The following is a 26732-nucleotide window of genomic DNA, read 5'->3' on the forward strand; positions in this document are numbered from 1 at the left end:
AGACATACTTCCTGTGTCCTCGTTTCATGTCTCAATTTTATCCTTGTCAATAATTAATTTAATGATTTACTCATCTTGTCTTAATTAGAATGTCTTTTTGTTATGTTTGGAAGCTTCTCATTTAAACAAAGTGTTAGTCCTAGTTCCATACAAAAAAATCAATGGTTTCTAATTAAATTTGAATTTTTTCTTTAAAAATACCACAGCAATTTCAGTTTTTCATTTAAACACGTTATTCATATTGAAGTTTCAAATAAAAAGCTTTGGAGATGTTTGCGGTAGCACATTGCAGGCACCATGCGTAAAACCCTTCCGAGTGGTGGTGGTTCTGAAAAGAACCGGTGATGGAGAATTGATGTTTCGATCAGTATGCTCTTTACCTTAAAGCCATTGTACACTTTCGGAACAGAAAAACAATTAAAGGTTCACAGATTTACAAATAACTTACGGTTTACAGAACGTAATGGTGAAAAACTTCTCTTGAAATATTGTTCCATGAAATGCTTTACTTTTTGAGAAAACATTAAAACAATATCAATTCTCGACATCGAGAATTACGGATTTATTTTAAACACATCGTGCAGAAACAAGGGTTGGTTTTCCCGTTATTTTCTCCCGACCTCGATGACTGATTGAGCCTAAATTTTCACAGGTTTGTTATTTTTTATATCAGTTGTGATACACGAAGTGTGGGCCTTGGACAATACTGTTTACCGAAAGTGTCCAACGGCTTTAAGGAGGAGACACTACTTTAAAAAAAAATTTTCACTTGACCCAAACCTCGCCTAATTATACTCCTAACATGCAAAGTTTTAAATCTTACAGAATGCTAAAGCAATTTTATGCTTTAATTCAAATTCTCCACATTTGTAACTAAAACTAGTTGATAAGTCAACAAGTGAAGTCAAGTCAGTTTTGCGATGACAGTTCCTTCATCAGAAATGCCCTTTTTTTGAATTTTGAGTCATTGTCTTCAATGATGGATAAATTCCAGACCCTTAAACCATTAAACTAAAGATGGTAAATCCAACCATCAAGCTTAAAAGCTCGGATTTTGTTAAATTTCTCTTCAATTAACACCGATTTCCATCCTCAGTTTGCTTGGACAGACAATTCTCATCTGTGCATATTCTAATTTTATTTAAATACGCTTATTTATCCCCCAACCTTGGATTTTTCAAACCAACCATGGCTTCAGGTCCCAACATACGTGTGAGTCACACATATAATCACTATTTCTGACCAAAAAAAGCATTCCCGATTTTCAAATATATCTCTACCCCCGCATTTAATCGATTCGAACTACACTTCCCCCCTCGATTTGAACATGGTACAATTATCGGCGATCCCCTCGGGGCGCCCATTGTGCCCTTAGAAACAAGTTGTGACATAATTTCTGCCAGGTGACAGAGTGAATTGGATTTCATTAGCTATTGGCGTTGACTTACATTCGGAATGTCTTGGGAATCCAGAGGGTCTTCGTTCAAGTGCGGTTTGCAGATGCCTTACGGTGTCTGCACTGATCTCATTTTGTGGTGAGACCAGAAATTGGGAATTCAGAAGTTGGCCTCTTTATTTTCTTGGGGCCTCGGGCACTGGCTGCATTTGGGGACACTCATGAGAGATTCTGTCTCTTAGGCCTTTTTCAGAGCCAAGAAAACTGCTTTTTAAGTGGGCAAGTCATACAGGAATAAAAACCAATGCTCTTCATTGACTTTTCCCCATTGTCATTGCATACTTTTTTCTTTTTGGACTAAAATTCAGCTCAAACCTGTTGGCAGGTTAGTCGAGTATTAAAGGTAGGGTTGTAGATTGGGTTATTTTGGTCAATGTAATTCTGATTTATAGGCGAAGTTATCGAGTCACATGTGAAAGTTTTAACTGGGTCTGAATATCTGTCAATAATTTTTCAGTATCCATAATGATTATTCTGTGTGTATGGAAATGTTTTCTAATATTCTCCTTTAATAAAGTACAAATCTTCCTCTTTATTTTTCACAATCTCATACTCAGCAGGTGACTTTATGTTATCCGTGAATAATCCGATAATATGGAACCAATTCACCGGACATTATTGGCACAATAAATCTTAATTGCCCATTTTTTGGTGACTCGCGCGTTAACACGCTCACGTTAACACGCTCCCAAAAACCCTGCCCAGCAATTTGACTCCAAAATGGTAAACAGAGGGGCATACATCATTGGGGGCAAATGGTCAATAAGTGTTCTGAAAATAGCCATTTACATTTATCCTTGGATTGCAGAGATAAATATCTCTGCTCTAAACATTCAGACTTGTTGCTATTCTCGGTCTTCAAGTGTTGACTTGGGCAGCAAGATACCTTTGAGGTCCCTCCATGTGTTAGCACAACTGATTGGGCAAGGTTAGGAAACAAACTGGACACCTTTAATTCAATTTCGGGAAGGGCGTGGAAACAACATAACGAGGCATTCGGACGGAACAAATTAAGTTACTTTGAGGAAGGGCAATTATCCGAGGTAATTGTGAGGTTTTCTTCTTTTGCTTGTCTCTGAATGCCAACTATGCTATTTATGTTTCTGGAGGTGAGCCACAGGCGAGGATAAACGTTACAGTAAAAATGTGATCTCTGGTGGTTAATCCATCAATCTGACACAGATATTCCAGTAAAAGAACAACGTTGGCGCAGACATGAAGAAGACAAATAAAGTAACCTTGTAGTATTGTACTGGGGTTGAAGACGCAGTGAGGATTGAAATGAATGTAGACTTCATCACTTCAGCACATCCAGTGATGTAGACCTACATTGTTATCATTTTGATCAGAATATAAGTATAGAGTATCATGCATGCTCGCTTCCCAGGTCAAAATTCCAGTTGAACCTAGTTACCTGGGGTCAACTGGTTCAACTGGATAGTGATCAAACTCGTCCATTTTCCATATTAACCAACTGGTTTGGACTAGGTTTAACTGTGTTCAACTAGGTTGAAATTATACACCAGTTGGTCTCTGTCCATTTTCCATATTAAACCAACTGGTTTTAACTGTGTTTAACTAGTTAGTTTATCAACTGGTTTCAACTAGTTCCAGTTAAACCCAGTTTAACTAGGTTCAACTGGAATTTCGACCTGTTTTTTGTGTGTAACATTTAACCTGAGAAACCATAGAGCAAGGACTGTCCTTGCTCTATGGGGAAACTAACTTTGCATGGTCGTGATACAATCTAGTACAGTTTGTGATAGGCAGCTAGGCTACATGAGTAGGATTTGTATATTTTGCATGCAATACAACTTTGCTTGTAACACCATGTACTCGAGTAGGGGATGAAACTTTGCATGGTGGAGATAGGATCTAGTAAAGGTATGCAGTTTGTACATGAGTAGGATTTCAAACTTTCCATGGTACACAGACTAGAAGGTTTGGGGTAACACCATGTACAAGAGTAGGATTTGAAACTTTGCATAGTCATGATACAATCTACTAAGGTTTGTGGTAACATCATGTACATGAGAAGGATTTGAAACTTTGTATGGTGGAAATGAAATCTATAATAAGGTCTACAATAGCTGCAGAAACACCCCACTTTGCACAAAAAAACCTGAGCAAATGAACAACTGTTGATGTTTCTAGTCCTATTAATGTGTCTACCAAGTTTGGTGACAGTTTTAAGGATTGGATAGATGGTGTGTTAAAAAAAAAACTAGACTGGAGCTTGGGATAAATCTACACTTTCAAATACCCAATGACGTACAGATTTTCCCTTCAAGCCAAGGCCAATGGATAAATAGCAACATTTTGTGGGTATCGAATAATTGTAAGTCAATAATGCCACAGATGGCCAAATGCCCTGCGGAAATAAAATGAATATCATTCTCGTGCCCATTGGTGAAAGGACAGGGGAGGTAGGGTTTAGGCGTTGGTTCGGCGTAGATTCTTAAACAGACCGCCCTTTATTATTCTTTGGAAATTTTATCATCTGGGTTACTGAAATCAGATTCAAGCCCGAATAACATCGATCTGAGGTCAGGTCTGGTCAAAGTTGGGCACCCAGAAAGAGGGGAAGAAAAAAAGGAACAAAATATGGGTTAAGGGTTCACTGGCCTAGGCTCCGAGGGACCTTTTCCCTCTTCAGAGAATTGGGATTTCCTTTCTCAAGGACTGGAGTGGGTTGGTTGGGTTGGCACAACCCTTCCTCCTATTGTCCTCCTGTGTAAAACATGAAAACCCATTTTGTTTCTTCATTTTCACCAATAGAAGCCGAGTGCTTTGTGAAGCGAAAGTGCGAGACAACCCAAGTTTCTGTCTGGCCTTGTGTACTTGATTATGACAGTATTTGGACAGGGGTTGTTTTGCAAAACTGGCCATTTTTCAAAGTAAACTTGTTTTGAGATAGGGGGGTCGCTGGCATTCATTGGCAGGCACACAAGGACTAGCTGTTAACCCTCCTGAGAGGTTCGGTCAATGGAGAGGGGGGGGGGGATATGCTTAAGTCCCTTGTATGGGAAAGCCCTACTCATGCCCTTGGGCTGTTATGTTACAGCTTTCCACTACTGTCCTAACCACTTCAAAAATGTCTTGTAAATGGCCCTGTTTCTCTTCGCAGTCTAAGCTTTACATGCACTTAGCTGTAGCAGTAGAGAGGGGCTGCGTTTGAATGGGGCCACCGCCCGTGATAAGTTACTCAACCCTTCCAATCAGAACAGGCGTGGACCCCTTTCAGGTTGTAGTTTGTTGAAGAGATGAACTGGTGGCCGTTCACAATAGAAGAGGTGGGGGGAAAAAACAAAACTTAAAGTCTCGCTTCTTTCTTTTGGTTGTCTGCTCCAAACAGGAATCCTCTTGGGGGATAAGAATGGGACTGGTAGACAAGTTGAGTCGATGTTTACAAGGTACCCCTTACTCTCCCCCGAGGTTTTCCTTCTACAGGAGTCATCAACCAGAGCAGCCAGGGGACTGATGATGGCCGGGCCGTTTGTTCAGATGTTCGGTGATAACACCCCGGTCTTGTCAGCGGGAGAAATAAATGCGTGTTTTCGTTTGAAAGTGATGTTTGATGGAATCAGTGAGGGCTTTTTATGTCTTCTTGTGCTTGATGGATAAGGTACTCTAAAAAGGTTACTTGTGGTCGTACGACTTCTGGACAAAAAAAATTAGGGCAGACTAGAGGAGTTGACTGAAGTTTTTCAAGTTGTTACATTTTTTTTTAAACAGATTTTTTCATATGCGGCTCAAAGTTGGTTTTGGTTTAACTGCGCCTTGAACACCCAGCAGGGTGGATATGTGCGCATTACAAGTCTTATTATTATTATTATTATTATTATCAATGATAAGCATGCAGCATTCTCGGTTCGATTTCTTCGGCACATGCACGCACACATGCACACGCTCACAGACGCCATGTTGTAGGTCAGATATTTGAATGGTGACGTCATATTCAATACGGTCTATAGATAGAGTCCTCATGAAAGTGGGGGAAAAGTTACAAGTAGGCTTCATCCTCATGTCAATGGTGTATCATATAACTTTATATGATACTCTTTCAGAGCGAAATTTGAAACATGAAGTCACCAGACAGCACTAACAAATTGTACAATCCAAAGATGAATTTTTGCGCCAGTCATAAGCTCAAATTCCATGCCTTTATGATTGAATATCAATAGAATTCAGGAATGAACTGAAAATACTTTGTACACAAATGTACAGTCCTACATTTGAAATGTGCGTCAATGACCTTATTTTGGATTTCAACAAAAATTGCACTTGAGAACGGTTTCAAACACAGTGGCATTTTACACAATCTTAACACAAGGTTGAAGACTTGTAAATTGTTTTCTCATTAACCTAAAGGATTCTATTTGTTGGAAAATTAGTGCATCACAAAAGTGAGTTCGACCTTTAGCCCATCTTAATTGAGTTAAGATAAGAAAAATGAATGGAAGTAAGGCCGTGTCCGAAACGGCGACTTCGGCTACAGCTACGGCTATCGCGCGCGTCTGCCTATTCTTCAACACTGGTAGACGCGCTGATCTAGACGTAGCTGTAGCCGAAGTCGTCGTTTCGGACACGGCCTCAGAATTATGCAAGTGTTTCTGTCAGTGTCAGTCATGCTTCTCCAAATGTGTTTTCCTACAGGGATTATTCTTCCTGCAGGGACAAGGCTATTCGATCTCAAAAACGTTACCAACTTTTGGAATGACATTTTCTTAAGTTAGTTAAATTGTATACACTACATTGATAAAGGACTTAAAACAATTAAACGGTTTAAGGCCCCAAATAAGTCTCTCGATTTTCCTGTAACAATCTTTGAATCAAGATAAGGTACAGCATTATCAAGGCTGGCCATCTGGTACTCTTTTTAGAGACCCGCATTTACAAATCAACCTGTGAAGGTCCCCGCCTTCTCTAATGGAATTACAACATGGTATAACAATGTTCCGCTCTTGTACAAAATATAATCGCTTCAATTTTCTGCTCTTGTTGTTGCATACTTTAGCAACTTCTTTGATTGAAATAAGTCCAATAAATCTCATTTTTATTGACTTCCTTGAAGGTGTATATATTTCCATCGAAGGTTGAACGTGAGATGATCGAGGAAATAAAAACAGTCCAGCCGACATTGGGAACATAGCACCAGTCATTCCACAGATGCCTTCACCACTGCTTACCCTCCTATAAATATCTCATCGAATACCTGTCCATGATCTGATAGTTTTGAGGAGAAGTCCGGGCAGCGCGGCCTGGCCAGCCTACAACCGTCTCATGGCTCGGGAGCCCATGCTGGTCTATTCAATCTCACACTGAGATTCTTATAACTCCAGTTAGTGGACCACACACACAAAACATCATCAAACAATCAAATAGACATTTATGACTATTTTATTGATGTTGTGGAACCAAGCTGGGGAGAACATTACACACCCCCGAAGTGCCAGTATGCCAATTTTGTTTTCACCCTCTCAAATTTGTTTCTTGTCTTAAGGCTGTTCTGTTTTTAACATTAAATACCTGCAGATGTTTTTAAATTGTTTTTACTAGGTCGGTGGAAAAGGCCAAGAGTGTAATAACACTATCAGGCCTGGGGGCTTGAGTTTTGTTTAAATATTCTGTCTCAGATATTCAATTGATTTGAGATGACTTTGGCAAATGTTTAACGCCATGTGACAGTAGCTGGTGTTAGGATGACGAGGTTCTTGGGCTGTGTATACATGTCATAGTGACAGAATGGACAATGGGTTGAATTTTCCTGTAGTGTGGTGACTGAAGAGTTTTTAAGCACAAATTAAAAGTTTGTTGTTGCCAGCGAAATGTACCCACACTCAGTCAGAGCTTGAATTTTACACTGGACCGCTATGTTCTTAAAGACTCTGGACACTATTGGTAATTGTCAAAGACCAGTCTTCTCACTTGGTGTATCTCAACATATGCACAACATAACAAACATGTGAAAATTTGAGTTAAATTGGTCGTCGAAGTTGCGAGATAATAATGAAAGAAAAAACACCCCCTTGTCACACGAAGTCTCGAAATCAAATTCGTGGAAAATTACTTCTCTCTCGAAACTATGTCACTTCAGAGGGAGCCGTTTCTCACAATGTTTCATCCTATCAACCTCTCCCCATTACTTGTTACCAAGTACATTTTTATGCCAATAATCATTTTGAGTAATTACCAATAGTGTCCACTGCCTTTAAACAATGGACAAAAAACTCAAGATGGTAGAAAAAACTCACCAGCTCCGAAAGCAAAGAAGAAACTCTTGTCCGGGTACAGATCGAGAATCTCCTTGACGCGAGACGCCATCCTCCGGTTCCTTTTGTAGATCAGCTCCTCTCGGAAATACTCGTCAATCTCTTGAGCGAGACTTATCTCGTATGGACCCAGCGTTGAGTTCAGGATGTTGGGGACCTGCGCCGTGTCTTGGTTGATGATGACGGAGTTGAGATTGCCGCAGTTGTAGTGCCAGATGAGATCCTCGGTTGTGTACGAGCGTCTGGTTAGCCCCGACCGCATGACTTCTTGTTGCCATAGTGTTTGATTTAGGGCAAATAGTACCTGGAGAACACAAAAGACAGAATCAGAAGTTGGGTTATTTTCTACTCAAATATTTTAGATTTATCTTATTCATAAATACTTAAGACAGTTTCGCTATTCCTATTGTAGAGCGCGTCATGTGGGATGTTTAAACCTTTGATAATGACCAGTAAAAAGTGTTGAAACATAGCCGTGACACGCGAGCTTGCACCTGTGCTTTGGTCCAGACTCCAGCAACAGTAAACATTTGAGCCCCGCAAACACTTCACCTGTTAGCCTGAGGTTGTTGAGTAAGATATGCATTTTTCAGTGAGTGGAACAATTTTGGGAAAAAAACCTGCTGTAATAATCACAGGAAATCGTCTTGATTGTGTGTTTAAAATGCCATCTGTGTTACCAAGGAATTCTGTTCAATTCTGTTGAGAATCGCAACAAGAGTTATTGGTGAGGTAAAGAGCTAATCTGGCTTCTCACTTTAAAAGAAAAATCCTACTTATGTGACTCTGCATGCCAAAACTTGGCACTTCCTGCCACGAGTGCCAACCTCTAAACTAGATTTATTTTAACGCCCATCAAAAGAGTTGAGTAGAGCTTCTAAATAACACACAATTAGGACATGTTATGTAGCCATTTCACTCGTGTATGGTAAGTATTTCTGTCGTGACTGAGGACAAGACTCAAGCTTTGAAATTTCTGGTCAGTAGAGTGTGGGTTCGAGTCATGGATGTGGCTGGTCAGTAGAGTGTGGGTTCGAGTCATGGATGTGGCTGGTCAGTAGAGTGTGGGTTCGAGTCATGGATGTGGCTGGTCAGTAGAGTGTGGGTTCGAGTCATGGATGTGGCTGGTCAGTAGAGTGTGGGTTTGAGTCATGGATGTGGCTGGTCAGTAGAGTGTGGGTTCGAGTCATGGATGTGGCTGGTCAGTAGAGTGTGGGTTCGAGTCATGGATGTGGCTGGTCAGTAGAGTGTGGGTTCGAGTCATGGATGTGGCTGGTCAGTAGAGTGTGGGTTCGAGTCATGGATGTGGCTGGTCAGTAGAGTGTGGGTTCGAGTCATGGATGTGGCTGGTCAGTAGAGTGTGGGTTCGAGTCATGGATGTGGCTGGTCAGTAGAGTGTGGGTTCGAGTCATGGATGTGGCTGGTCAGTAGAGTGTGGGTTCGAGCCATGGATGTGGCTGGTCAGTAGAGTGTGGGTTCGAATCATGGATGTGGCTGGTCAGTAGAGTGTGGGTTCGAGTCATGGATGTGGCTGGTAAGTAGAGTGTGGGTTCGAGTCATGGATGTGGCTGGTCAGTAGAGTGTGGGTTCGAGTCATGGATGTGGCTGGTCAGTAGAGTGTGGGTTTGAGTCATGGATGTGGCTGGTCAGTAGAGTGTGGGTTCGAGTCATGGATGTGGCTGGTCAGTAGAGTGTGGGTTCGAGTCATGGATGTGGCTGGTCAGTAGAGTGTGGGTTTGAGTCATGGATGTGGCTTGTCAGTAGAGTGTGGGTTCGAGTCATGGATGTGGCTGGTCAGTAGAGTGTGGGTTCGAGTCGTGGATGTGGCTGGTCAGTAGAGTGTGGGTTCGAGTCATGGATGTGGCTGGTCAGTAGAGTGTGGGTTCGAGTCATGGATGTGGCTGGTCAGTAGAGTGTGGGTTCGAGTCATGGATGTGGCTGGTCAGTAGAGTGTGGGTTCAAATCATGGATGTGGCTGGTCAGTAGAGTGTGGGTTCGAGTCATGGATGTGGCTGGTCAGTAGAGTGTGGGTTCGAGTCATGGATGTGGCTACTCAGTAGAGTGTGGGTTCGAGTCATGGATGTGGCTGGTCAGTAGAGTGTGGGTTCGAATCATGGATGTGGCTGGTCAGTAGAGTGTGGGTTCGAGTCATGGATGTGGCTGGTCAGTAGAGTGTGGGTTCGAGTCATGGATGTGGCTGGTCAGTAGAGTGTGGGTTTGAGTCATGGATGTGGCTGGTCAGTAGAGTGTGGGTTCGAGTCATGGATGTGGCTGGTCAGTATAGTGTGGGTTCGAGTCATGAATGTGGCTGGTCAGTAGAGTGTGGGTTCGAATCATGGATGTGGCTGGTCAGTAGAGTGTGGGTTCGAGTCATGGATGTGGCTGGTCAGTAGAGTGTGGGTTCGAGTCATGGATGTGGCTGGTCAGTAGAGTGTGGGTTTGAGTCATGGATGTGGCTGGTCAGTAGAGTGTGGGTTCGAGTCATGGATGTGGCTGGTCAGTATAGTGTGGGTTCGAGTCATGAATGTGGCTGGTCAGTAGAGTGTGGGTTCGAGTCATGGATGTGGCACCTGTATTCTTGAGTAAGATACTTTACCAATTGCTTTGTCCAAGGCAAGAAGCTGTAGGTCCTGTGTATGAGGATCGGTTGTGCATGTAAATGCACCCCAAACACTTATCATGGGAGAGTAGGGGTAAACCCTGGTGCTTCTGTTTCACTAATTGTGTGTAGCAAGCACCCTTTTTGACAATGACAGGTTTCCTCAAGCTTGCAAGATACATTTACAGTGATTAAGTTCACTTATGAGGCGTCCTTGGTTTCATTAGCAAAGCAAAACTATATTACTTAAAAGGGAATCCTTTCTCAAAATCTCTTATACTATATCAACATCTGCAGAGCTTTTCACCAAGTAAGTTTTTATAAGGTAATTTTCGTCATGAGTACTTATACATCTACGACCCTTCCTTACTTAAAAATGCAATTGCTCTTAATAACCAAAAAGTCAACCAATAATATTTGAGATTTTAAAACAGTACTAGTGTTGCATAGTTCATGCTGTATTAACTTTAATGTCACATAAGCTTCATTTCATACCAATCTGACCCTAATCTTTTGTCCAAAGCAGATGTTTTCAAGCCTCGGCATTTTAATTACATTTCACGGGGAGAAAAATCAGAGGGAAAAATATCTCCTAACAAAACAAATGTATGAATTAAAACCAAGAGATGTGATAACTTAGTTAGGGGGGACAATGGGACTCGGAATTCTACCTCCATGGAATAACACAGTACCTGCAGTCACGCACTGTGACAACAAAATTATTCAATGCATTGATGCAGGTGAAGATGCTGTTAAAATACATTCCACTGGCCTGGGGGGGGGGGGAGGGGGTGAGCTTTTTTTTCCTTCAGATTAATCAAAAGAAACCTTTCAATATTCAGTTAACATCTATCAAAACCTTGTGTGTTTATTCAAGAATTTCTGTCATTGTGAGTTTATTTGTTTTCATGTAGAATGATTGCATCATGCTTATTAGGTGAGCTCGCTCAAACCTCAGTAATTTAAGTAGTCGAACCACACTCTCAAAAGAAACCTCTTTTGAAGTAGAATACTGGGAACATCAAACAGCAAATGTGAATTAAATCATTGTCACAATATTCAACTTTATAAAAAGGGCTCCGTTTTTAGTTATAAGTGTTGTTTACTGAAAATACAGCCAATTATGGTCCATCGGTACGACGAGTCTTCCCATGTTTTTACTGTGTAGCTGTGTTTTTCTATACCCACTATAGGTCACGTGATCACATGTAAACATTGGTAGCGCAATCGGTCTATTGCATAGACAGAATGTAACATTCCATACTCCATGAGGAAACACCATAAAATTCGTGAAATAATTTGGACACGTGTAAAACTCATGTATGATAATAGTCCGTATCTGGAATATATTTCCTGAAAGCACCCATATGGCCTTCACAATTCTGCATGCATTTGTACTGGAAAGCAGTTAAAACTCAAACGACAGTCAAATACGAAGGTATTCACATGATTTCTTTCCTATAAACCAAATTTGATGCATTCTCAATGCAGAAACAATTAACAAACAAATTGTGTGAAGGTCACAATACAAGTATGTACATTGCGGACAAATTATATTTTTCTAAAGAAGAAGAAAAAAAAACATCTCAAAACAAATAAGAAAAGTAAATCACTGTACTACATGTAGCCAAGAACCCCATAGAGAGAAGACATGGAAAGAATTTTTAGTTTTAGATGTGCGAGGAAAGCCTCAGAAAATTATTACATGGAAAACCCATACAAAAAGACCAAATTAGCAACATATAAAGCCCCTTTCACGTGAGAAAGGGTCCCTGTTAAATTGTAGCATGGTTGTAAGTGTCTCGTGTAAAAGGACAACACTTGTTTTCTACTGTCCAAGTTCTCTTGCAAAATCTCTGCATTTTACAACATATGCTTAATTAAGCAAGGGACCCCAGTTAAATTGCTGTCGTGTGAATAGAACTTTAGGATGTCTGCCAAAACAGCAATCAGACATTTTGTCTAAAAAGCCAAATTCTCCTCTCTCCATCCAGACAAGCCAAATTAGTGAAGTCTATACATGATTATAGAAAGCAATCATAATCTGTATGTTTTTGTCCTGAGGGCAAATTAAGCCAATTCTTACAGTACCACTCAACAAAGAATCACATAATGACTTGAACTCAGCCATAGATATGCTAAACTCGACAAGATTGTATTATTTTTTTTGCCCAACACAAGTAAAGACTGGAAATTTAAATCTTCCATAAAATGTCTACTTGATATTTGCACAAACTTAGATTTAAAAACTTGGTGGAAATTGTACCTTGAAATATTTTTGCTTGAAATGCTGAAGTTTTTTAGAAATGAGTAAAAAGTTTCTTTATTACATAGTTTTGAGTCAATCTGCAAATATAAAATTTTGTTCATTCCTTTTCAATATTGTGCACACCCACAGCAATGTGTACTTAGGAACCTTTTAGAAAGCAGTCAACAAAAATGAGTGAAAAGGCAAATAGTGTATGCCTATGTTGCCGGAGAGTTGTACTTCCATTATTCTAGCAAATTGGCTGAATTTCAGTTCCACTGTTCCACAAACAGACAAGCAAGGTTGATTTTAAATCCATAAATGGGTTTTTGTCTGACAGTAATTATCAAAAATAATTTATTTTGACATTTGGTACTGAAAATACAAAGCAAACTGGATTATACAAACAGACAACCACTCTATCAAAGTCTCCACACATCTATTGCATGTCAACCATTTCAAAGATTCTGACATTTCTGTCTTAAACAAAACCCTGAAAATAACAACGCCTGAAAATTATCAAAGTCTGCCCACAGACACGCAATGATATCAGAAATAAAACCTAGATTCCGAGGATATAGAAAGGTCAAGATGCTGCGTACATCACAGCACATCGACGAAGCGAACTGTAATGTCATGTTTTGTCGAGATTCTACAATTATTACTATCCAGGGTTATTATTGGTTTCATTATTCCCTGCTTCTCATCAAGAAATTGTGTCCTTCGGGAGAGACGTTTGTTGTCAAAGCAATTTTTACTCATACTGTCTATACAATTTCCTACTCTCTGTTTTTAGTTGTTGTTGTTGTAAATTCACAATGCATGTAACAGAACCATGGGAGGAATAAAGATGCTTGGATGCAATTATGAAAATTACAGCTCATAAAAAAAGCAGACTATCCCCCTAACCATCCCGAGTCCTTCAAACCGACAGATTTGCAGTATTTGGTGGATTGAGGCATTATGCATTTTCCTCCAGGAAGGGTGAAAATTGCATCAAGTGAAAATTGAACATTGGGTGACGGTGGGGTTTATTTCTACTAGGGTTTTATTGTCTGAGAATTGGCTTGGTAGTGTGAATAGGGCTGACGAGCAGAATGGCTTATAGTCATTAAAGGCAGTGGACACTATTGGTAATTACTCAAAATAATTATCAGCATAAAACCTCACTTGGTAACGAGTAATGGGGAGAGGTTGGTAGTATAAAACATTGTGAGGACTGACTCCCTCTGAAGTGACATAGTTTTCGAGAAAGACGTAATTGTCCACGAATTCGATTTCGAGACCTCAAGTTTAGAATTTGAGGTCTCGAAATCAAGCATCTGAAAGCACACAACCTCGTGTGACAAGGGTGTTTTTTCTTTCATAGTTATCTCACGACTCCGATGACCAATCGAGCTCAAATTTTAACAGGTTTGTTAATTTATGCATATGTTGAGATACACCAAGTGAAAACACTTGTCTTTAACAATTACCAATAGTGTCCAGTGTCTTTAAAACATGAGTGTTTTTGATAAGAAATAATTAAATATATACCTTGAGGAATGCATACAATTCAATTGCAGCTTAATTCAATACAACTATTTTGAGTAATTAGACATTTTAGTTTACAATGGACGGATTATCCCTTTGTATGCATTTTCAGGCACATCAAAAAGTTAATACCATAAAATACTTTTTAAAACTTTTAACCCAAAATGCCGAGTAGAATTATCTGACCTCACATGCAAAGAGTAACAAGAGGTCAAATAAGAATAGAACCACAGAGTAAAGACTGATTATAAAAAAAAAAATCAAAAAAAAAATCATCACCACATTTTCCAATCTCAGCTCCCCAATTCTTACAATCAAGCGATTGGCATTTTAAGCTGGCATGTCCTTCGTGTTCTAATTGACAAAAAAGTACAATTAAAACAGGGTCAGATTATAGTAAATTGGGTTCATTCTGGCTTCTTTTTTAATCCCGGAGCTTTTTCTCCTGATTTTCTTCTTGCTGGGAAAATACAGGGATTAGAGTTGGATTTATTTTATTGCCAAACAATTGTCGAGCCTCGCTAATCGGCCTTCAAAGTTGTCAGGGCATCTTCGCTTTTCTTCCCTTAAATTCAGCAATCAACGTTCGACATGGTACGAGAGACTTTGTTGGAGTCGAGGAGGATTAGAATTTCTCGTAAATTAGCTTCATCAAGATGATTGGAAGTCACCGGATCAAGAGGGTGGGGGAGGGGGGGGGGTACAGTAACCTTCCGAGATGTCAATGGTGGTGGGTTTTCATTTTTCGACGAGGGAGATCACACAAAGAAAGAGGTCTGGGGCCAATTTCATAAAGCTGCTTTGAGCAAAAAATACTGCTTAGCAAATTGCTGATGACCAGGGTCAAACTATGTTGTCGCCATAATAGAGTAAAAAGAAAGGGTAATTGCGTCCAACTATTTTGTCCCCTCCCAAACCCAGTTTGCTACTTGAGTAAAACAAGAAAACAAGATAGGTGATTGTGAACTGTTATAAAAGTGTGTACTCCACGTTTTTTCGATTTCTGCTATGGGAATAAAAAACAAAAGCTATTTGTGGGGGCTCTTTAAATACTAATTTCTCGTCTATGTCAGTAAATTGAAGAAAAACAATTCTGAAGGATTGGTAGTGGTTCACATTTTATGACTATGCATTTGTCAGATTAAACTAATCAAGCAATTTTTTTTCCATAATTACCAATGCTGTACTTCCTTGGAAAACACTGAACAATATCACCATGTAGGAAATGAGTTTTATGCAAGCTTGCAGCGTTTTAGTCTCTGTATTCCCCCATCTAATTTGATGTTACAATCAGCAATAGAGATACAGGGTGAATTGTTCAGGCCAGGCTAATAAGCGAGAGATTGCGAGGAAAGCATGCTCCAGCATTCATTCTAGGATAAAAGAATAACCAAGACATTGGGGGAAAAATTCTCAAAAGAGGAAGCTCATTTTTAAATAGCCTTTGAGAACAAATATCAAAATAGATCTGTGAATGGTGGGGTATTTTGTTTTTCCAGCGGGTATAAAAATGAAGATGTGAGCTGAATAGGAATATTCTTGTCTAGTGGAATAGTACAAGAGTGAATAAGAATTAAACAAAACAAGACTTATAAAAGCTTCCTTACTTTTTGCTGATCATTCAGTATCGTAAGTAGAGAACGGACTTTTCTCTATGGGAAATCAGCTACGGTTTTGCATGATGGAATTTGTTAATGGATTTATAAGCTATGTTAGCCTACCACAATACACAGTACACAGTCAACCCTCCTACTCTATGACCATTCAATAACATCCACTTTGGTTTAATTGTTATGATGGACAAACTTTGTTAGTCCGTATCTACACAGTACACATTCAACCCTGCATATGACAATTCAACATCATCCATCTATTCTTGAATGACAGACAAAAATGATCCATACTGCAATAAAATATAGGCACCCACACAGTACTCAGTCAGCCCTCTGTTCCACCATAGAGCTTCTAAACCCACTCAGAGCAGAGTCTAGATTTCACCCTGAACCATCACAGACTTCAAGGCAGTGGACACTATTGGTAATTACTCAAAATAATTATCAGCATAAAACCTCACTTGGAAACGAGTATTGGGGAGAGGTTGATAGTATAAGACATTGTGAGAAACGGCTCCCTCTGAAGTGACGCAGTTTTCGAGAAAGAATTAATTTTCCACGAATTTGATTTCGGGACCTCAAGTTTAGAATTTGAAGTCTCGAAATCAAGCATCTGAAAGCACACAACTTCGTGTAACAGGGTTTTTTTTTCTTTCATTATTATCTCGCAACTCCGACGACCGATTGAGCTCAAATTTTCACAGGTTTGTTATTTTATGTATATGATAAGATACACCAAGTGAGAAGACTGGTCTTTGACAATTACCAATAGTGTCCACTGTTTTTAACAACCAGGCACCCCTACCTTACCATGCACAGACCCTGTCTCCCCATTCTGTCAAGATTCCAAACAGCAGAATAAACCAGACTAGCCCCAATTGCTTCCAATGTAATAAATTTACTAGATTAAATACCACTGCCTCAGGGCCCACCAATTCAAGAACCCTCCCTACAAGCTCTATATAACATTTTGTGTCAATGGCTGCACTCATTGAAGGATAAATGGGTGACATGGCAACACCCTGCTAACTGAATTTAAGAGTTGTGTGAGTACAACTTCCCACAAATCTTGCCCACCTGGAAGAGGTCAACCGAGGTCATGGGGGTCAAGTGGTTCGACCCCTTGGCTGTGGCTGGGAGTCTGATAGGGGATGTAATTCTACTTAAGTATTCTATCACTTATTTGTGTGATAAAAATTATTTCTCAATTCTTTGGGGGCATAACAAAAAGTTTGACATTCGAACAGTTTTGGTCAAGGTAACAATTAAGGGATAAATGGGATTTGAGGCATTGCATACATGTGTATTTGGTTTTCGATAACACCTTATGTTTATCTACTTGCTTGGTAGATTATGTTCTTTTCAGAACCCGTCTTGCTTTTATATTCTACTACCGCTGAGTAGATTTTCTGAACTCCGGGAGACTTCTCTCTAAGAGAAGGTTTTTGGGGAATTTGGGAGACTTCTCATTTCTGAAAAGAACTATCCTGCTTATTAAATGCTACCTGGGCTGAAGGAATACTTTGTAATTTTGTGCATCCTTCTTAGATATTTTTCTTGGGGGGGAGAGTAAATTAATTCCTATCCTTAAATAAGAAGGTCTGATTTTATTGAACAATATAAAAGCAGTAGGTCTATATTTAGAGGTTTTGTGCATGTTCATAAAGCTTATTTTGATTGGTGCGACAGTTTAACAAAAAGAAGCAAGGGCATAATACACTGTTATAACCTGACTAGAGGCTGGATACTTGCAACCGCCCACCCCCATTTTCCTAAGGACTCTAATTTAATTATTATTTATTGTCCTGTCCTTGTCTGTTGTTGGATTGAAGTGTTGTCCAGTTTTTATAGGGAAAGATACAAAGGCTACATGCTTCACCTTCTTTCCTAAATGCTGACACTGTAGTTTTTTTAGTTTTTATATTCAAGCATGGAGGAAGAATTAGTGCTTTTCAAATACAACTACTGTAACCATGTTATTTTGATTTCTACTACAAACTACCGTTTAAAAATGGTATTATACTGTCAACGGATGTCAACATGAAAGAAATGTTAGTAGTAGTATTTATTCGGGCAATCACATTTACAAGCACATGTACATACATTAAAAATACTTAAGAAAACAAAGTAAAACAACAGTGGTGTGCCCAGGAGAGCATAAAAGTTAAAGAAATAACTATCGCCAAAAGGCGTATGTCTCATAAAATGTTGTATTGAACTGGTTTGCAAAATGAGCAGATTGCTGAATTTGGCTTTGGAGCCCACTTTAAAAAAAACCCACCAATATTCCTCAAGCAGTTTGACTTGCTTACATACACCAGTAGCCCTTCTGATCTCACACAGTACTTCAATTCCCCAAGAGGGGTACAGGGAATCAGCAGATCACATATCCACACTTGTGACCCGAGAAACAACGGAATCCCTAGTGAGATTTACTCTGGCACAGTTACACAAACCCGAAGGAAAGTCAATGGTAAAAATTGTGAACTGCCAACATTTGCAACTGGAAATCAGGAAGATTTTGTACAACACTAAGATATATAGCCGGATAGGCCTACATTCAAAACAATAGAGAACAGTCCAGAATCAGGGAGATTTTCAAATTTGTTCATCAGAACATTAGAAAGATTGTTATATTTTAAGGGAACTGAAAGGACAGTTTCTCATAATATTAAAAAAAAAATCTTTGATGGAAACGAAAACTTGAATATTAGCATATATTAGGCTACCATCTATTACTCCTGGATATTGGGAACTATATAACACTCAATTTTTTAAGGGTCTATGTATTTTTTCCTAACACAAAACACGATGTCCACAGATTTATATTAAACTTACACAATTTGAAGATTATGACAGTAGAAAGCTTCCCTTGAAATTTTACTTACTGAGGCGCTGCAGTTTTTGAGAAATGAGTAAAACAAATAATTTTCGTCTCCATTTTAGCATGTAAAAACGTATTAACTACGTATGCTATGGTTATGGTATAATATCATAACTGGTTAATGGGATTTTACATGGTAAAATAATTTACGTCTTTCTGAGACGAAAATTATTTTGTGACTTTTTTAACTAATTTCTCAAAAAGTACAGCACCTCAGTAAGTAATATTTGAAGGGAAGCTTTCCACTATCATTATATTCAAACCCTGTTAGTTTAAATTCAAATCTGTGGACATTTTGAAAAAGGTACCCAAATCCTTTAAGCACAAAAAGTAACTAAGCTAAGTACAACAAAATTATGCTTACTACAATCATGGAGGAAGACTTCTTCCTCCATGCTACAATAAGCTAACTACTCAAAATACTACGTCATGGTCACATCATTGAGGAAGGTCACATACACAATCTGTGACTGGTGGTATCCTGCTTGTTTTCGCTTAGCAGAACATTTTTGGCTTATTAAGCAGCTCTATGAAATTGGATTCTGGTCATATATGTCCTAAATTGGCAGATATGACTGCAGCATTTGCTAAAGGGTGTTGCTAAGGGTGACCCTACGCTTCAGTGCTTGTTAACAAGGTGGTCACAGCCGCTAAATCAGAAATAACCTAATAATAATAACCCATACACAAATTACTTTATTGCAATGAAAGATGGTTTTATGGAATTGACAAAAGCTTCTGAGCTGTCACTCAAGACAGACTCTGTACCACACAAGCCTACAAACTACCAAGAATTGGACAGTGGACACCAAACATCTGGATGGGGCCTCCAACAATTTGGTTTTCGTGGAGGGTAAATTGTTGCCATGCTTAGACAAACAAACCAAGAAAAAAGGGCACAACCTTAAGCCAACAAGGTTGATGGCCTCCCATGAACTTAATTTATGAGTGTACAGTAAGAACAAGTACTAGTAAAGTGTCTGTGGGTACCTGTGTCACCATAATTCAACATAGAATTAATTTGGTGCTCTTTTGATGTAGATATAGAAGTAGCTGTCAGCTGATGAGAACTGGTTTAAAAGCTTAAAGACAGTGGACACTATTGGTAATTTTCAAAGACCAGTAGTCTCACTTGGTGTATCTCAACATATGCATAAAATAACAAACCTGTGAAAATTTGAGCTCATTTGGTGGTCGAAGTTGTGAGGGAATAACAGAAGAAAAAATTCCCTTGTTGCACTAATAATTGTGTGCTTTCAGATGCTTGATTTCGAGACCTCAAAACCTAATTCTGAGGCCTCGAAATCAAATTCAAATAAAATTGTTTTAGTAAAAAAATAACTTCTTGCTCAAAAACTTTGTTACTTCACATGGAGCTGTTTCTCACAATGTTTTATACTATTAACAGCTCTCCAATATTCGTTACCAAGCAATGTTTTTTTGCTAATAATAATTTTGAGTAATGACCAATAGTGTATAGAAATGCGAACAAAACGTTTAAGGCAATTCTCACAAAGTACCCAGCATATACAGACAATAACAAGTCTGTGAAAATTTGGGCTCAATAAGTCAACAAACTTACAAGGAAATAAAGAAAGAAAAAGCACCCTTGATGCACTCATTTGTGTGCTTTCAGATGCCTGAAAAGGGCTTCAGGCCTGAAGTTTTTCTCAGACTCAAATATTTTAGTGAGAAATTGCCTCTTTCTCAAAAACTATGTTACTTCAGAGCATGCTCCTTCCTTTTTATAACTCCATGTTCAGACCCGGAGTGACTCGTTTATCACAATGTTTTATACTATCATGTTACCAAGTAGTTATTTTTGCTTTATATATTTTGAGTAATTACTGCTGGCAACAGATCGATTGACATTGAAATTGTTTTTGTTTTTCCTCCAACAACTGCAGCCAGTGAAAATGAATGCTTGTGGTCAGACCCTATTGATGTGTACGTTTCTTTCACCAAATAAAGGAGATTTGTCTAAAATAAATTACTTTGATAAAAACAAAGAATAGAATCTTTGCTACATACAAATGAAAAATACCACAGAGTCAAAAAATCCCTTTAAATCCAGAGCAATCGCAGATCTAGAGTTCAACTTTCACCCGCTGAAATGGATTCTAAGACTGACGACAGAAAGACCACAAAGTTGTTATACTTCCAAACTCATCAGATTTGCTTTCTTGCCCCAATAAAACTAGACCCTACCTAACCTGATAACCTTTTTTTCTCTCTTGCTTTACAAAAAGGATCTTTAGAACTCGGGGTTTGGACAAACAACAAAGTTGGGCCCGAACCAATTGACCCTTTTTGAGTAGAGGGCACTAGGCTGAAAAGGAGCGGTTAAGGGTTAGTTGGAACAGTGGGTCTCTCGGACCTAGATTCGAGTTATTAGGAGCAAGGGTGTTGGGTTTCATTGGGTAAAAATTCCCACCGTTAATTCAGAAATTTGCACTGCAACATGTTCTAATTTTTGTGGTGGATATGTGTTATTTGGTGTTGGAGGTGTCGAGGCTGGTATTTGGTAGTCTTTTTTTGCTGGTCTCAATTTCAACACATTTGGAACATACTCCTTAGAATTTGTAGGAGTTATTCGTTCACTAAAACATGTTAGTATTACACTGTGTTGTAAATGAGTGAGGAGGGATAACAACAACATCAATTTGCCTCTGATGCAACCAGTGGAACCTTCAGTCCCCCATTTGGAGATACAAATTTCGTTCAACAAAATAGCGAACGGTGCTCTGTGACTGTCGTGAATTTACACTCCCAAAAACACAATATGTCAAGGGGATTTATACAATGATAAATTATATTCTACTCAAAGAATAAATTTCCAAAACCACACAAAGCTTTGGTCCTGCAGGTCTAAAACGTTTACTCAAACATGTGTTTTTAACAAGACCAGACTCAAAATGTCCATCCAAGTGTTGAAACATTTTTGTGTTGTTTGGTTTCATGGATCTAAACAAATGGTTAACAACCATTAGTGAGTTAACCAATGCAAGGTGGCACCCTTCATCGCGTTTCCATTGTATGTAGCTTATGGTGTCAAGAGCTTCAAACATCCATTATTATGCAGCAGTTGAATAAATACAAGAATCAGCTCACACATTTGTTTCCATGACAACCACACCAGACCAAGGACTGAAGAGACAGTACACTCACATACAAACATGATAGTCAGTAATCAAGGGAGCCTTCCCCAAATCCCTTTCGCTCTAATCATGGGTTCCCCTAATCCCCTTTAATCAGCTGGTGAGCCACAACAATAAACAATGGCTGGGGGACAGTGTTAATGAGGCAGGGATGGTGCCAGACACCAAATGAGTTGATAAAGACTGGCCAGGGAGGAGCCAGGGAGGTGGGCGCTATAATCCAGACCATTAATCCACCATTTTATAAAGACATAATCCAGTTTGGGTTGAGAAGCCATAATGGAGAGAGTGATGGACAGGAAAATGGTCTCTGAATCATTGATGAATGATGAAACACAGTACCAGATGGTACCGGCAGCCATTTTGTTTCTCTTTTCGTCTGAAGGATAAACATAAAACCAAACTGGCGTGTCTAGGCCGAGCGGGTAAGAGCACAGGCCTAAGCTCTGGTGTTTCTCATCAGCAAGAAATCGGCGCTTACAGAAGCTGGGAATGCAACGCTTCCGTCAATCGTATTTTACATCAATCGTATTTCACGGTAAGTAGGGAATTTTTGCTTGAGCGCGTCGACATAACATTCTTCACTTACACAGCTACCGCCAAGAATACAGAGTAGTTTGAAATGTCCGTTTAAAAAATAATTGCATAAATTCAAGAAATAATTTCAATGAACAAAATGTCTACATTTCTTAACATATTTTTTGTACTTTTACACATACATCATTACCCCCAAAGCCATGAGAAAAAAAACCACAAACATAACTTTGGTGGGATTTGAACCCAAAACCCTTCTAGAGTAGCAAGTCTTATCACTAGCGTTAGACCACTGGGACTGCCTAGTAGCTAGTATCCTATACTTGAGAGAGTTTAAACGCAATGATTTTATCACTGATGCAAATTAACACATAATATTTGCATAATTTCTAGAAATGATGTGCACTGCAGGCACCCGTTAAACCCTACTTTAAACCATCATTATTCAATGATAAAAAAATAATAAAAATTGATGCACTTATAATGATGATGATGTTTTGTTATAGTTTATAAGCAAGGTTGAAAAAGTTTTTTTGTGAGCAAATTCATCAAAAATAAGGCTACAAGTCACTCTTGTCAAGGGGCTTCAAGAAAAAAGTATCACAGATGACAATAACTTTGGGGAGCTCAAGGCATTCCACCAAGCAAGAAGTTCCAAAAGAGATGAAGAACATTGAATACAGCTATTGGAATTGGCAAAGCAAGAGTGTTTCTGACTTTGGTGAGAACAAGCAGAAAGATTGGCCTTACATTCAAATACCCTAAAAATGGTCAGACACACGTGGCATATTTACCATGAAAATATCTTGTAAAAATATTTGCAGTGGGAAAGAGTTTTTGACATTGTTCTGAACTGACCTGCATTTCAACTTTATTGATGTGATGGTTCACCCTCCCCATCAAAAGTTCGATAGTACACTTCGACCAATAATGAAGTTGTGAGAATTCCTTACAAAACGTCTTCGACAATTTAACTCCCCTGCTAATGGCATTTGTGGCCGCTGAGGTAAAACGGCTTTGTGGCTGCCCCAGCCTGACAATAAGCACTGTAAAAGGTGTAATGAGTCTTTGTTATGGAGATCAATAATTCTTGATCGCAAAGTGCGGTAGCAAAATCGCTAAACAGAGCCACCAAGAAAGAAGGAAAATGAGTGTGGGGTTTCAAACGGACGTGGTTTTTATCAAGAGATATTTCAGAGAAAATTCATGAGTAAGCACGGTTAGGATCGTGTTCTTGTTTGTGGTGATAACTCCAGCCCACGGTCGTGAGGTGAGCTATCCCACCCTTCGTGCCATAAAGCCCTCCCTAGCCCTCCTCTTTTATCCTTGCTCGTAATCGAGTTGTAAAGACGCGCTAATGCCAATGAAATTAGCGGAGTGGTGTCAACTTCATTGAAAACATTACACGGGCTACTGGCTCGAGATTTTCCTTCTCTTTTGTTCTCGTATTTCTATTCAAGCCGGGGCAGCATCAAGTCCTCGAAATTTCTTCAGCTCTTTTGAAATGGGGGTTTTGCTGTGACGCGCGTGGCGATCTTGTTGGGCATGGGGTTTCGCTGCCTTGGCTTGTAAACGAAAACAAGAAGAGCGACTCTTTAGGAATAAGGAGATATTTTAGGTGGAAAACAAATTATTTTGGGCTCTGGAAGAGGTTCTTTAGGAACTGTGAGATATTTTTAACTTGTGGGAGTGTTTTTGTTTTGAGGGTATTGGAGAGTGACTCTTTAGAAATTAGACGATATTTTTTAGGTGGGAGAGAATTTTATTTTGGCGGTATTGGAAAGTTGACTTACTTGTGTGAAGTTTAGTCCATTGAGCGGCATGCACTGCTCCTCAACTCGCTCCACAGCGCCTGTTCTTTTATTCATTCTCATGGCTTCTTGAGCAAGGAATAAGTCCAAGACAGGGATACCTCTAGATTTGATATCTGTCTCCGTGAGAGCGTTCACCATCAGCATCACCCATATGGGTCGTTTCCTCTCCCAGTTCCCCGCGATCGCATTGAAGAGATAGTCCGCGTATAGCCCTCTCCCCCGCTGGTCAGCCGTCATCCACGACGGCATCATCACCTTCACGTACTCGAGGTGGTCCCGCAACCTCTCGAATAAACTCCTGGGCAACACATCGCTAAGGTTCTCCCCATGGGGCAGGAGCTGGCAGTTCGTCAGGGTGGAGATGGTATAGGTATCCGTTAGATCCAATTCGAAAAAGATATTTTCACTTTCACCGAAGGCTTGCTTGATGTTGTCCGGGATATAGTCCCAAACACGGGTGTAAGGAACGTGTATTGTACCGAAGAAATATGCTGGGGTATCTCTCTTCACTCGCCACAGAAATGAATTAACGCCCTGTAGAAAAAAACACAAATAAAACCACACCAAAATGGCAGTTCAACTCATGGAATACGCATTTACTATTTAGTGCCCTTGTAGAAATGCATACAGCCCTGGGGGTATACCACTCAACTTTGTCAGAAAGGATCGCACATGGATGGATGTTCAACACTGTTATTCATTCTGTATTCTGTACACGAGTGGTGATGAAACTTTTTAAGTGTTACTTCTTACAAATGTTCGCGTTCTGACGCTTTGCTTTTCGTGAATCTTTTTTTCTCCCCGGGGGAAAAGAACAGAAAAACTTCCGGTATCGGTCGACATCACACTTTGGTTGATCAAATATTATTTGTGGAGTGTTTGTTTGTTTGTTTGTTTCGCAACAATAAGATAAACATTCATTTCCGCAAATTTCTTTTGAGCGTGCATGGGATTTCCAGCTGATTTACTAAGAAAACATTTTCTGCCTGTGTGAATGAAACAGACAACGGGGATAAAAGCTGTGCGAAAACAAAACAAGGTTTGGGGAAATTCTTTGGAATATAATGTTTATAGTTCTATTTTTGTTGTCATGATCTATGAAAGAAGATGCTAAGAAATACTCACACCAGTTGTATTACTGGAATTTTCACAAAGTAACTTTTCCCGTAGTCTCTCCACAGAGGCTGAAATCGGCCAGGGAAGTAGAAGTAGAGACACGGCAGGTATCAGGACTACAACAAGGTGTCCAAAGCAAGGCATTTTCCTATGATTTACTCCCGGCATTTGTGAGGACCATCAATACTCGTTGACAGGCTGGATACAAGCGGTGCCAAGGTGTAGATCCGCCCGTGTGTTGTAAGAGCTTTGTACATAACGCATGCACCTGTCAGCCCAAGTTATGTTTACCGCAGGGGGATCTCTGGAGTTTGTTAGCGGGGGCACAGGGCGCGATCGTCCCGGTGGAAACTTCCTTGTCAAGAGGCACGGACTACGGAGCTGTTGGTGAACACACAGGAGAAACTTGCAGTCTGTGTTTTGAGTGTTTCTTCAGGAAATCCTTGCTGTGGCCATGTATTCCTTAGTAAGTATTGAAGACGAGCATCCCTTTTTTACATGAGACTTGTCACATCGTTTCAGTTCACGCATGGACGTCACTTACTAACGTTAGCCGTCCGTGTTCTTTGAGAGTCCACCGTGTTCTGCCGGCCTGTGCATTCAGGCGTTTTTGAAGGGTACCTCTCTGCATCTCTACTATGCTACACTACAGCCACAGGCTTGCTACGCTGATTGGTGCACTAGTGCAGCAGCTATCTTGAAGCCGTGGGGTGCGCGTGTATGTGATTTTGTCAGGCATGTATGCCAGACACGACTAGCCAGCCGCACTGGCTGGGTGGCGCTAAAACTAGATGGAAACTCAGCGGTTGCAATATTTTGCGGCTGCACATTTTGCGTCTATAATCTTTTTTTTTCTTCAAATGATGATGATTGTCAGAAGATGATTAAACAATGGAAGTAACTTTGTTTTAAAATCCTCTGCACTTATAGGCCTACGATTAAAAATTGCTTAAATTGGACCTTGGAATGTTTTTAAATTTTATACGATCTATGGCTGGGAAAACTTTTCTGTTTGGGTGTGATACAAAGGTGAAATAAAGGCGAAATGTGATAGTAGCGGCAAACTATTAATTAATCTGTTCAACATTTTATCAAACCTTTAAAGAAAATAGAGCGAATATTCAATACTCTCTCTGTTTAATTTCCATTTTATTATTTTGTGTGGTTAGAATAAAATGTTTCTACATCTACAAGTTTTCAATATTTTATTTAACTTCACAACGCCAGCCTGAACGATATACATCAATTTCCCTCTTGATTATCTCTGACAGGTTTCCCCAACCTCCGTAAAGTGACAAGAATTAGCCATGCTTGATTTTGTTTCAAGATTTTCTCTCAAGTTGTTATTTGCTTTTGTAACCTTCATAATATAATCCCGAAAAGACATTAAAAAGGAAGCCAATTACACAAGTTCTGGTGCCCACTGTTGTCCGGAAAAACTACCGGTAAATAAGTTCAGTATGACGGCAAAGAAGAAGTTGATGTTTCCTTAATGTACCGGCCTT

At 39.6% G+C, this 26732-nt stretch overlaps 1 protein-coding gene across 1 annotated transcript in view; it reads right to left on the bottom strand.

The window, feature by feature from the left end:
- The window catches only part of LOC117297925 (metalloprotease TIKI1-like), a 45436-nt gene extending 19571 nt beyond the window's left edge, over positions 1-25865 (bottom strand). The window contains exons 1-3 of the mRNA XM_033781110.1: positions 25237-25865; positions 24091-24645; positions 7711-8032 (exon numbers count right to left, since the gene is read on the bottom strand). Coding sequence (XP_033637001.1) covers positions 7711-8032; positions 24091-24645; positions 25237-25395 — 1036 coding nt within the window. The 5' untranslated portion in view covers positions 25396-25865. The remainder of the gene's footprint in view (positions 1-7710; positions 8033-24090; positions 24646-25236) is intronic.
- Positions 25866-26732: the final 867 nt, after the last annotated feature.

The sequence above is a fragment of the Asterias rubens genome, chromosome 12 (genome assembly GCF_902459465.1).
Source record: "Asterias rubens chromosome 12, eAstRub1.3, whole genome shotgun sequence".
Taxonomy (NCBI): domain Eukaryota; kingdom Metazoa; phylum Echinodermata; class Asteroidea; order Forcipulatida; family Asteriidae; genus Asterias; species Asterias rubens.